This window comes from Mobula hypostoma, chromosome 17 (assembly GCF_963921235.1).
Source record: "Mobula hypostoma chromosome 17, sMobHyp1.1, whole genome shotgun sequence".
Taxonomy (NCBI): Eukaryota; Metazoa; Chordata; class Chondrichthyes; order Myliobatiformes; family Myliobatidae; genus Mobula; species Mobula hypostoma.
In genome coordinates, this window is record NC_086113.1 from 10,018,433 (window position 1) to 10,031,400 (window position 12,968).

A 12,968-nucleotide genomic window follows, 5' to 3' on the forward strand; every position below is an offset into this window, starting at 1 on the left:
ATTAAGCAGATCTAAGGATACTGAAGCAACAATGATGGAAATATTCTATGTTAATCTGATTCCTGATTACCAGTATCTGTAGTGTATTGCTTTTCAAACTCTGCTCTGTTGGAGCACATGATCCCGTTTTCAAGGTATGTAAGATACAAACTGATAGATGGATATTTCAACTGTTTATTGTTTCAGATGCACAATCTAAATTTAACAAACCTGACAGACTTTGGAAAGTCTCACATGAAGATTTCTATCTGAGCTAAGTGGGTTGGTATAATTGACTTGCAATAGAAGAAATGATCGATCCACTTTGTGCAGAAGTTTTTTTTTATTGACGTAGATTTTGAATAGGAACTTTATACACTGTGACATTACCAGTGTCTGCTTGATGATGATTAAAATGTCACAGTTCGTGTTTACTTCAGAGATGCTGTCCACTATGACTTATAATTCACTGAGAGAGCCTTATAGGTGAATGTAAAAACATCTATAGCAAGCATTTCCTGAAAAGTGTGCAGGGTAATGTGCTTTTGATCCAAAATAAACTGATTGATTAGAACATGATTATATGATTAAATCAGCTGAAGTATCATAATTATTTTAGAAATTTAAAAAAAATTGTAAAGATGTTACAAACAGATTTATAAAATTAGACCAGGCTGTTTACTAAGCAATAATTATACCTTGGCATGTCATTAAAAACTCACTATAGAATTTCACAGTATTTTTCAGTGGGCTAGTCCGTCACCACATTTAAATTCCTTTCAAGTTCAAGTGATTTCAGCTCAATAATGCTGGAGGAACTGTTCCACATTAAGTTGGACATGCTGTGAAAATCCTGAGGCTGCTGTTAATTTTCTGGATTGATGGTAGATAACACTACTTCTTCCACCATTACTAGAGAAAATTCAAGCGATAATACCAGTATTTTGTGGTCTTATTCACCATAAAAGAGCAAATCTATTCATCCAATGACTAAATGATGAAAAGATGTAAAAAGCTTTCAGGGCCTAAGAGGAATGACTTAATTTACATTATACATGGATAGAAATCCATGTAGATAAAATTTGTTTAGAAGTACACGTCAAGTATTGCAAGTGACCTAAAACTGCTGTTTCAACATTTTAGATGGAGGCTAACCAACTATGCGTACCTGGCGTGTTGTCTTGAATAAAATCTGCTGCTGATACTGGAGGTGATTCAGTATTTGTTTCATTATCAGTTAATTTCTGCTTGTTAGAGGACGTTCCACTTTTCTTCTCTTCCTATTAATGTAATGACATGATTAGATTGACCTCTTGAAGCAATTAACATCCTTTCCTACAAAAGCAATGACATAATTTGCCTCTGTGAGCACTGGTCTGCCAACTTCCCTCCTTGTATCATAGTAAGATTCCACATAACATACTGTGCACAGTTTTGATCTTTTTAGTTAAAAGGATGAACTTCCCATAGCAGAAATGCAGTGTCAAAATCAGGGTTTATCACTGTCTTGTATTATGAGAAGTTTGTTGTTTTGAAGCAGCAGTACAGAGCAAAGACATAAATTACAAAATAAATAAAATAGTGCAAAAACGAAAGGAATAACAAGGCAGTGTTCATGGACTGTTCAGAAATCTGAAGACAGAGGGGAAGAAGTTGTTCCTGAATCATTTGAGTGCAGGTCTTCATGCTTCTGCACATTCTCTCTGATGAGAACAATGCTGGACGCCATCTTTGAGGCACCACTTCTTGAAGATGTCCTTGATTTTGGTGGGGGGTGGGGTGTAGAAGGAGTGAGAGTTGAGCCTGTGATGGTATTAGAGAAGTCTACAAATCTCTGCAGCCTCTGGCAATCCTCTGTATTGATTGCCTTCATACCAAGCAGTGATGTAACCAGTACTCGTAACTCAGCATTTACAAGGGTTTCCTTGTACAGGGTAGGGTTGCCCACTTGCACTGACAGTGGGAAAGTCTATGATCAGAGGTCACAGCTTCAGAATAGAGGGACGTCCCTTGAGAACAGCGATGAGGAGGAAATTCTTTAGCCAGAGGGTGGTGAATCTGTGGAATTCATTGCCACAGACAGCTATGGAAGCCAAGTCACTGGGTATATCTAAAATGGAGGTTGACAGCTTCTTGATTAAAGTTATGGGGAGAAGGCAGGAGAATGGGGTTGAGTAGGAAAATAAATTAGCCATGATCAAATGGTGGAGCAGACCATGATAGGCAAAATGGCATAATTCTGCTCCTACATCTTATGTACTCACGAATCATTATGTTTTCACATCAAGTTACATGAATTGCTTGATTGAAAATTCTTACTGATACCGACTACAGCAGGTGATTCAAATGAATAATTACAGAATAATGTGGAAAGAATCTTGGATGACAGAGAAATAAAGATGGCACAGGCCACATGTATTAGCAACAATAATTCTGCTCGGTGAATTCAGTAGGTAACCGGCATCATTGACAGTTCAGGTCAAAACCTGCAACTGGGCTAAAATTGGCAAGCAATTCCAAAGGAAGGATAATTCCCCTCTCCCCCACCCCACCCCACCCCACTGAATTCTTCCAATGATTGGTTCTTGCTCTGGATTACAGCATCTGCCATCTCCTGTCTCCATACATTCTACCAAACCAGAATAAGATAAACTCCAGTTTCTAGGCATAGGACATTAAGCTAAGGGCTACTACAATAATTTCTACACCATTATTCATAAACTTTTCAATACTCAGCATTTTAAGGAAATATGAAATCTGAGATGGTAAAAATTAAGTAAACTAATCAATTGAAGGAATTAAACCTCGATGTTTAGTTTTATTTCATTTTAAATCTTTTATATTACCAAATGAGAAAAAAAACAAGATATTCAACTCACCAACTGTTCTGTGAGTTTGATAACTTGCTTCTGCAGTTTTTGACAGTCCTTGTATTTTTCTTTGTAATGTTCTGCAGCCATTTGAAGCCTAAGTTTTAAATCTTCAACCTCTTTATGCAATTCTTGTTCCACGGTGCTGCCAGCCACTGAAAAACCCTAGTTATGAATTTCATAACAGTCAGTCACTTTACATTTTATCATGTGGTCTCAAGCAGAATAATATTCACAAAAGTGCTTTTATTCTTATGGTGAATCACAGTACCCTGTTGGACATAGTACCTTAGGCAACAACTACCAAGCCTTTGCTTATAAAAAGGAAGCAAGAGAAGAAAGCAGATTAACTGAAGAAAGAAAAAAGTGTGGTGAAAAAGGGAGAAAAGAGGTGTGGCGAAAAAAGGAGAAAAGAGGGGACACGAGGAGTATGGTAAGGGAAAGAAAGGAGGGAGGTGGTAGGAAAATAGAGGAGTGAAGGGAAACATGAGAACCACAGCAATGTGGGAGGGCGCAGGGCAAAGGTGTGTGCGGGATGGATAAATGAGCACCTAGATCAAAGAGTGAAAGGGACAAAGGGTTAGATGAGAGAGTAGAAGGAAGAAGAGCGGGACTAGTGGAGTGGGGGCTGAGCAAGAGAGTGGATATGAGAACACAGAGCAGGGTGACAAGAGTAAAAGACAAGAGCTGAGAATGAAAAAAAAAGGTCAAGAATGAGAAAGGGGGAATTGAAGAGCAGGAAAAATAAAGGAGGAAATTTGAAAGTAAGATAGAGGAAGAGAGAACATAGAGGAACAGATGAGGTGCGAATGATAGGAAATTTAAATGGTGGTGTGGATGGGCGGGTACAGAAGGAATGGTGCATATAAGAGAGCAGCAGAGAGACAGAAGAAAAGATTGAAAAAGAAGAAAGGGAAAAGTGAGAGGATTAAGTTTCTCAACCTGAAGGATTTCCAACATAACCAGGAGAGAAATACTGGTATACCTTCTCTTTTTTTGACAAAGCAGTTCTTAGCATTTGTATTTCTGCTTTACATTTATTCTCAGTATCAGCAAGTTCCTGTTTTAGTTGATCAATTTTTATTCGTGCGCTATGCAAGTCACCCAAAGTTTTGTCACGAGCATTGGAAGTATCAGCAAGTTCCTTAGCCATTAGGACGACATTTTGCTCACTCGCTTGCACATGCTCCTCAGCTTTTCGTAGACATTCGCGAAGAACAGAAACTTCATCCTAAAAGTCATGGGAAAATGTAGTATAGAAGTAAAAAGCATACATGAACTCCTGAGCATAAGAAACAATTAAAATGCCTGTCTAAAAAATTATAAGATAGGAGCAACAACAATCTGCCATGACATTTCTGAATGGACCATGAACCCATAAATACGACCTTACTGCTTTTTTTTGTGTGTGCTATACTCCACCACAGCCTCGGCGACCACTTTTTCAAGTGATTGTCTTGGAGGAAAGATTCTGTGAGTGGTATCCCACGTCCTTCTCACGGCGCAGTTTTTTTTTTAAACGAGGCTGAGTTGCGAGCTTGACACTCAACCCACCACGGATGGAAAGCGTGCCTGAGAGCGGCCCGACTGGATTTGAACTTGGGAACCTTCACTCCGGAGTCCGGCGCTGATGTCACCACGCCACCAGCCGGCCCCCTTACTACAGTATAAGTAAAATAAATATGAACATACATATATACACATTTATATTATTTATATTTCATATGAGGTTCTTGGCATACACACACACACACACACACATATATATATTGGTCACGATGTGTTCCAATTAACTGAAATCGATTAAGCAGTGGCTTAATTGAGCCAAAGTTTCCTGGAAATAGTTAAAAAGGTATAAAGGCAAAAACCACAGTTAACTGAGTAACAAATTATAATAATTGAATTGACTTTATTTCTTACATCCTTCACATACATGAGTAAAAATCTTTACGTTACATCTCCGTCAGAATGTACAATGTATTGTAATTTATAATAAGTAGTATGTACAACAGTTAACACAGCATAGAAATACAAAAGTATCAGTGAGAATTACTCAGTCTGATGGCCTGGTGGAAGAAGCTGTCCCGGAGCGGTTAGTCCTGGCTTTAATGCTGTAGCACCGTTTCCCGGATGGTAGTAGCTGGAACAGTTTGTGGTTGGGGTGACTCGGGTCCTCAGTGATCCTTTGGGCCCTTCTTACACATCTGTCTCTTGTAAATGTCCTGAATAGTGGAAGTCCACATCTACTAATGCACTGGGCTGTCTCCACCACTCTCTAGACAGTCCTGCGATTGAAGGAAATACAGTTCCCATACCAGGCAGTGATACAGCCAGTCAGGATGCTCTCAATTGTGTCCCTGTAGAAAGTCCTTAGGATTTGGAGACTCATGCTAAACTTCTTCAACCGTCTGAGGTGAAAGAGGCACTGTTGTGCTTTTTTCACCACACAGCTGGTATGTACAGACCACTTGAGATCCTTGGTGATGTGTATACCCTCTCAACCCCAGATCCATTGATGTCAATAGGGGTTAGACTGTCTCCATTTCTCCTGAAGTTCACAACCATCTCCTTTGTTTTTGCTAAACTGAGGAACAGGTTGTTTTCTTGACAACACTGTGTCAGGGTGATGACTTCTTTGTAGGTTGCCTTGTTATTATTTGAGATAAGGCCAATCAGCGTAGTACAGTCAGCAAATTTAATTAGCAGATTGGAGTTCTGGGTGGCAACACAGTCATGGGTATACAGAGAGTAAAGGAGGGGGCTAGGACAGCCCTGGAGGCTCCTGTGTAGAGGGGCAGAGGTGAGGGAGCCCACTCTTACCACCTGCTGGCGATCTGACAGGAAGTCTAGGATCCGGTTGCACAAGGCAGGGTGAAGGCCAAGGTTTCTGAGCTTCTTGTCAAGCCTGGAGGGAATTATGGAGTTGAATGCTGAACTGTAGTCCAAGAACAACATTCTCACACACGCATCCCTCTTCTCCAGGTGTTTAAGGCTATGCGTAGAGCTGTGGCTATTGCATCATCTGCTGATCGGTCGTGTCAATAGGTGAATTGTTGGGGGTCCAGTGTGAGCGGTAGCACACTGTGGATGTAGTCCTTGACCAGTCTCTCAAAGCATTTGCTTATTATTGAGGAGAATGCGACAGGATGCCAGTCATTCAGACATGTTACCTTGGTCTTTTTAGGTATGGGGACAACGGTGGATGTTTTGAAGTAGGAGGGCACTCTGCACAGAGAGGGAGAGATTAAAAATGTTGGTAAACACACCTACCAGTTGTGCCGTGCACATCCTGAGTACCCACCCTGGGATGCCGTCTAGTCCCACAGCTTTGCAACTGTCCACTTGTTGGAAACAACTGCGTACTTCAGCCTCAGAGATGATCAAAGTGCAGGTCACTTCGGCTGCTCTCCTCGGGGGCTCAGTGTTGGCAACGTCGAACCAAAACGCAAAAAAAAATTTAGCTATCTGGGAGATGGTGTGCAGACCTTGCCATAAGCTGTGTGTGTTGTAGGTGGACAGTTGTGTCTTGTCCCTGTATTGTCATTTCGCTGCCTTGATGATTTTGTGTAGATCGTGGCTGCATTTCTTGAGTTTTTATGTATTTAAATGAAATGCAGAATAAATTAGAACACTACCAATTCTACTATGATACTATAAAATTGTGTATTAGTTTCTAATAGTTATCAATGGTGGAATTCACCCAGCGTACACTGCCATGTTATTTTGATTAACTGCAAACGAACAAAATTGGTGCAGACACCCTGTTTAGATAATGGACTGATTTCACACAATACTTTCAATGACTGTATCCGTCAAATCTTCATTTTCATCCTAACATTCAAGATGTTTGTCGATACTTTCGTTGTTTCTAACTTATTGTTGTTCCGGGAAGATGGCGGCATGTTCTGACGCAGCAGCCTCTACAGGGCCAGCCAAAAGGTATTTTTGTCTTTTTCACAATGGCAAGACAATTCTGGACATTAAGAACTTCATGCCTACCCCTTCAATGAGTTGCTGCCTGCTCAGAAAGGTGTTAAGAGTTGTTGCACAAGGACGCTGTACAGTCTAACAGTAAGTGATTGTCTTGGACATTGATATTGAAACAATGGTAAGGGAGCTGCTTGGCCTGGGTTGTATTGAGGACGAGGCCTCATGCCACAGGTTTGCATGTTGCAGCAGTCCGGGAGGGGAGATGCCAAAGGCAGTGTGGCATGGCGCCCATGCTGGCTTGGGGGCTAAATTAACAAAGACACTTGAGAGTTAGAGCATTTTAAAATCCAATGATGAGAACAAAATATCCTCCAAATGCAACAGTGCCACAGTAAAGTACTTTTCAAAATGAGAAGAGCACAAGGAAATAGGAACAAGCTTGGGTCACTAGGGCCCTCAAGCCCCTCAGGATTGATCTAGGTTAGCCTCAACAACTCTGCTGCACCGGTTTCGCATATCCTTCATTCCTCAATCTGTTAAATATTTGTCTGTCTCCACCTTAAATATATTCAATGGTCTGGCCTCCACCACCCTCGGGGCAGAGAATTCCAGATATTTACTACCAGCTGGTAGAAGAGAAGGAAAGAAATTTCTTTGCACATTTCTAAAAAAGTATTAACAAGCCTTTGGAATTTTTGGAGCTTTGAGAGGTGAAAGATTTTGAGCGAAGAAGTGTTCAGAGACAAAATCACCAAACAAATCAAAAGCATTTTAGCAATGAAATTCTGAAAAAGGCACTTGATACTGCTCAAGAATAAAGGGCACAATTTTTCTAAGGAAAGGAAGTCCACCTTCCTTACCAAATATATATGAATCAAAATAAGTTTGGTTATAAATGTAGCAGAAGAGGACAAGTATTATTTTGATATTTAATTTCTTTATTACTATGTTGTTATATTTACTTTGGGCCTGAATTGTTGCCAGAAACAAGGCAACTTTTCCACACCTGCTAAAGTCCTCAGTAGCAAAGCCTCATATGACAGAATGTCACACACATGAACAGGCCAGAACAAGAACTAAACATGAAACAGCTGAGAAAGAGCTGGCAGCTAGCTAAAATCTACTGCCAAAAGGATGTCAAACATAGCAAAAATATTCAGTGCTTCTGAATATGCCAATATTCACAAACATTCAAGAACTTTGAAAAAAATTTTAAAATCTATGCAGATTATTAACTTTATAAACACAAGTGCAAAATTTTTAAAACTAGCCAAGAAGAATTAATTTTTTTTAAAAAATGCAGATTAGTATGTGGAACGCCCTGCCAGGGGTGTTATCAGAGGCAGACACATTAGGGGCATTTAAAAAACTCTTAGCTAGGCACATGGATGACAGAAAAATGCAGGGCTATGTATGAGTGAAGGGTTAGATTGATTTTAAGAGTACGATAAATGATTGGCACAACATCATGGGCTGAAGGGCCTGAACTATGTTGTAATGTTTTATGATAATTTCTACAACTTTCTACAGGAGCACCTTCAAGAGTGTTCTATCTGGCTGCATCACTGTGTGTGGTTGGAAGCTGAAAGACATCGGGCCGCAAGACCCTACAGAGGACAGCAAAAACCACCAAGACTATCAGCTGGGTCCGCCTCCCGCATACTTGCGACATGTCCTGACTTAATGTAAGCGTTGTATATGAAGAGTCTGAAGCATTGTTGAGGATTTCTCCCACCCATCTCACACACTTTTTGACCCACTACCATCAGGAAGGAGGTACAGAGACGTCAGGGCTATGACTGCCATACTGTGTAACAGCTTCTTCTCAGTCTGTGAGACTAATGAATACCCTACTACCACTGCAATCTTGTCCCTAGAACAGTGAACTGTTTTCTGTATTGTTTACCTGTGTTGCACAGTTCACGTGTGTTGTGAATTACATTTTATTATTTGTGGAAATGTACAAGTACACACACACAAAGTCAGATGACTATAAACTTGAACTTAAGCTTAATTAATACCAAAGCAAAAATACTGCTGTTGACTGCAGTCACTTCTCTCCAAGGCAGTGAATGGAAATCATTTCTCCTGCTCCAGGTTAAACCTGGCACAGGTTCAGTGGGTAGATTAACAGAGGAAATGCAGGCAACTCGTATTTCACTTTCAGACTGCATGAGGAGTCCAACGTCAGAGTGCTGTCAAGAAAGCCCTAGCATAGATGAACTGCAAATTCAGCATCTTCATATTCATGTGGGAGTCTTTAATATCCTGATGGGGATAAAATGAGGGCAGTGTGGTGGTGAACTGCAGCAATTCCCAAAACATTCTGATCCACTCAGTGTTCGAATTTTAGCTTAAGATGAAACTCATATTTCCTTTGAGCTTTCCTCCCTTCTTCGTGCATCTTTGCAACTCACAATCTCATTACTATTCTCATTTCCAAATGCCTCCCGCATGAATATGTAGATGCTGATCTTGCTGGCTGATCTATGCTGGGGCTTTTCTGACAGAACTCTGAAGTCTGGAAGTCTGAAATGTACTCTTAGTTCAATTCTTCCTTTTTCTTCCCCTTTCATTGAGAATTTTTTGTGCTGCCTTCTTGCCATCTACCTCAAAATAGCCCTTCATCCATACTCCACATTAACAAGGACAAGGCAGAAAGGACATTTGCCCTCAAGTTCTTCCAAGACATTCTGTACATTCTACCTTGAACTTTAAGACTTTCAAAGCCTCTTGCTTTAACAAGATTTTAAAAGTTATCTAGTGGAAAGTACATTTCCTTCTCGATTTACAAAAGGGTTGCTCTTCTGCAAAATATTTTGCCAAGTGAAGCTTAATATCAGAAAGATGGCTGAAACGCATTACAGGAAGTTTAGTACATTGTACTCCTGCAATGGAGAGTGACACAGTTCATTACGGTAATGTTTACAGTAGGCTTATAAATGTAGGCTTAACCTTTAATAGGAAAAATGCAACAAAAGATTTGACAGACTTAAATTAAGTCATTCAAATTTGCATGTATTCAATTTTTAAAAATAACTTTCAAAAGAGAAATAAATGAATATAATCAAAAGGAGAAATATTAAACTGCAAAGTAAATTTATTATCAAAGTATATAATGTCGCCACACATAACCCTGTGACTCATTTTCATGCCGGCAATCACAGAAGAAATACAATAGAATCAATGAAAAATGACAAAATGTGCAAATAAAAAATCAATTAATAATAATCATAAATAAATAATACTGACACTATTTGCATTTACTTATGAGAAAACTTTACTGAAATTTGCAGGGCTAAGTGGTAGTCTAACAAATTCAGAAGCATCGAGGGTTGCAATGAAGTACTGGAATTTTTTGCACAAGTAATGGATTTGAGCTCATAACCTATGACACAGAAGCAGTAATTCTATCAGCTAAGACACATGCACACAATCTTTGTCAGTTGCCATCTATCAAGTATAATGTAGATTAGCAAACATTCAAACTGTACTTTGGTATGTTCTCGATATCCAGCCACAAGATACAGCCAAGCACTACCTCTGAAAGTAATTAGTCTGCAAATGTTGCATTCTTGAAAAGCCAAGTTAATAAAAGAATGCCAAAAGAGACTTAGCAAAGGAGAACAAAAGCATCTTTGTAACTACCAGCTGTTTTTAATTTAAAGCTCAAGATAAGGAAACATTGACTGGTCTGTTAAGTCTTACAAATAAATGGACAACACCGTCTAGACAGATAAGGAGTATCTGATGTTGTCCCTTAAAGGTCACTTTCTTATCAGTTTGGTGCCTTAGTACAAGGGTGAGAAATCAAGGACTTGAACATCTTCACCAGCAGCCAAGTTTACATCAGTCTCTGACTGATGTCTGTATTCTCTGGAGTTTAGGAGAATGAAGGTTAATCTCATTGAACTTCACAAAAGCATTGCAAAGTTCAAAAATGTGAATGTTTGGGAAATGTTTCTCCTAGCTCTGGAGTCTAGAACCAGGTCTCAGAATAAGATTTGGACTAATTAGAACTAGGCTGAGGAGAACTTACTTCAGGCAGAGGGTGATGAATCTGTGGAATTCCAAATGACAGCCGGGCTCCTAGTTCATTCAAAACAGACTGATAGATTTCTGGATAGTTAAGGAATCATGGAAAATATAGCAACAGTGCAAGAAAATTGAGTTGAGCAATTCAGGCAATATCCTGATAAACGGCAGAGCAGATTTGAATTGCCAGATGGCCTTCGCCTCCTCCTAACTTTGAATATCATCAATTTCATTGCATGGTATATCTTTATTCTAGCTATCTAAAGAGTTACCTTTGAAGTTTTGTTTTTTTTTGTTGGTATCCATACCTTCTGTCCCCACTAAATGCTAAGATAAATGGGAACTTAAACCAAGTACAAACTAAAACATTTTCCCAATAAACCCGTAGGTGGCTCAGAAAGAAGATCTTGAAAGACAAGAATGTTCACATAAAATAGATGAACAGCATGGAAAATGAAAACTAATAAACACCAAGTTGCATAAACTGAATACTTTAATGCACTATCCACAGAAAAAAAGTAGTTTGCTGGGAAAGATCCTAAATGCTGCGAAAGTTCTCCGTTGCCAAAATGTTGGTAAAACCCTCAGAATTTGTCCTGTACACCATGTCCTACTTTGTTGGAACATCAATGACAATAGAACAAACTGCCAGCTGTTTTGATTGAGGAGAGTGCAGAGGAGGTTCACCAGGATGCTGCTTGGATTAGAGAACTAGCTTTCAGGAGATCTTAAACAGAATTGGACTGTTTCTCTGGAGGCAAATGGAAGCTCATAAAATTATGAGGATGGATAGTCTCTTTCCCAGATTAGAAAAATCAAATACTAGCAAGGCATAGCATTAAGGTAAGAAAGGAAAGTTTAAGGAGATAAGCAGGGCAAGTTTTTTCTCTACACAGAGCGGTAGGTGGTTACAATGCACCAGATAAGATAGTGACACTTAAAGGCATTTAGATCAGCATGTGAACATGAAGTGAATAGAGGGATATAGATTACATGCAAGCAGAAAAGATTAGTTTAATTTGTTGCCATCTTCGGTACAGATATTGTGGGACTGTGTTATTTATTCCTGTGGTGTACCATTCTAGGTTCTAATCAGAAATTTCTTTTGGTTTTGAGACAATTTTGGTTTTATTCACCATAAGTCCTGATGAAGGGTTTTATTGCTCTCCGTAGATGCTGCCTAACCTGCATTTTGTGAGCATTATTATGAATTTCCAGCATCAGCAGAATCTTGTGTTTACAATCAGTTGGTGCTTTGTCTCAACAACTATTCCATACTCCTTTTCTCATCAGATTTCCTCATTTAGGAACCTTGGACTTGAGAGCACTTCTCTCTTCCCAAATTCAAGTTTATTGTCACTTGACATAGTTCTGGAAATTTGGTGTTTTGTGGCAGGCATAATAAATTATAATGTTATAATAAAAAATAAGTAATGCAAAAGAGCAATAATGGGTTCATGGATGGTTCAGAAATCTGATAGCAGAGGGGAAGACACAATTCTTGAAACATCCAGTGTGGTTCTTCAGGCTTTTGAACCTTCTCCCGGATGGTAGTAATGAGAGGAGGGTACATCCTGGATAGTGCAGGACCTTCATGATGGACTTCATTGCTTTTTTTTGTGTTGAATTGCTTTTAAAAGCTTGGGATTTTGTGGGGTATAACCCAACTGTCACTAATATAACTTAGTTAAACAGTTTTAGAAAATTAATAGACTGCTAGATCTATTCCTCACCATCTATCATTGCAACACTGACCACCTAAATTTTTCCTGCTCTCCTTAATCACTATTCTCTCCCTTCTGAATTTACAGAACACCACCCACTGAAAACTAATCCCGAAGTCAGCAAGCCACTGATAGGGTGCTGTTGTTATCTGAGGTAATCCTCCCAGAGGCTAAATATCAGCTCCCCAAGCCTCCATTACATCATGAACCCACCAGTGAATATCAGGACATTACTTTCCAGACAGCCACTGACCTCAATTCCTGTGACGATCTTTCTTCCACAGTTTATAGCCTTATAGTCCACCAATATGGCATCTATTCCCTACTCAAGCTCCACAATCAGAAGTCCATTTCAACATTTTGTTTCAATCTGCTCCTGCTCCACTAACCTGACATTTTCTAGCTTGACTCTATCCTTCCTCCCTTAGCA

At 39.5% G+C, this 12,968-nt stretch overlaps 1 protein-coding gene across 2 annotated transcripts in view; it reads right to left on the reverse strand.

Moving 5' to 3' along the window:
- Positions 1 to 12,968, reverse strand: part of tax1bp1b (Tax1 (human T-cell leukemia virus type I) binding protein 1b) — a 121,096-nt gene that overhangs the window by 36,320 nt on the left and 71,808 nt on the right. For both annotated transcript variants that reach the window (XM_063069540.1, XM_063069539.1), the window contains 3 exons: positions 3,835 to 4,080; positions 2,859 to 3,014; positions 1,148 to 1,259 (listed from right to left, as the gene is read on the reverse strand). In XM_063069540.1, the coding sequence (XP_062925610.1) occupies positions 1,148 to 1,259; positions 2,859 to 3,014; positions 3,835 to 4,080 (514 nt within the window). The remainder of the gene's footprint in view (positions 1 to 1,147; positions 1,260 to 2,858; positions 3,015 to 3,834; positions 4,081 to 12,968) is intronic.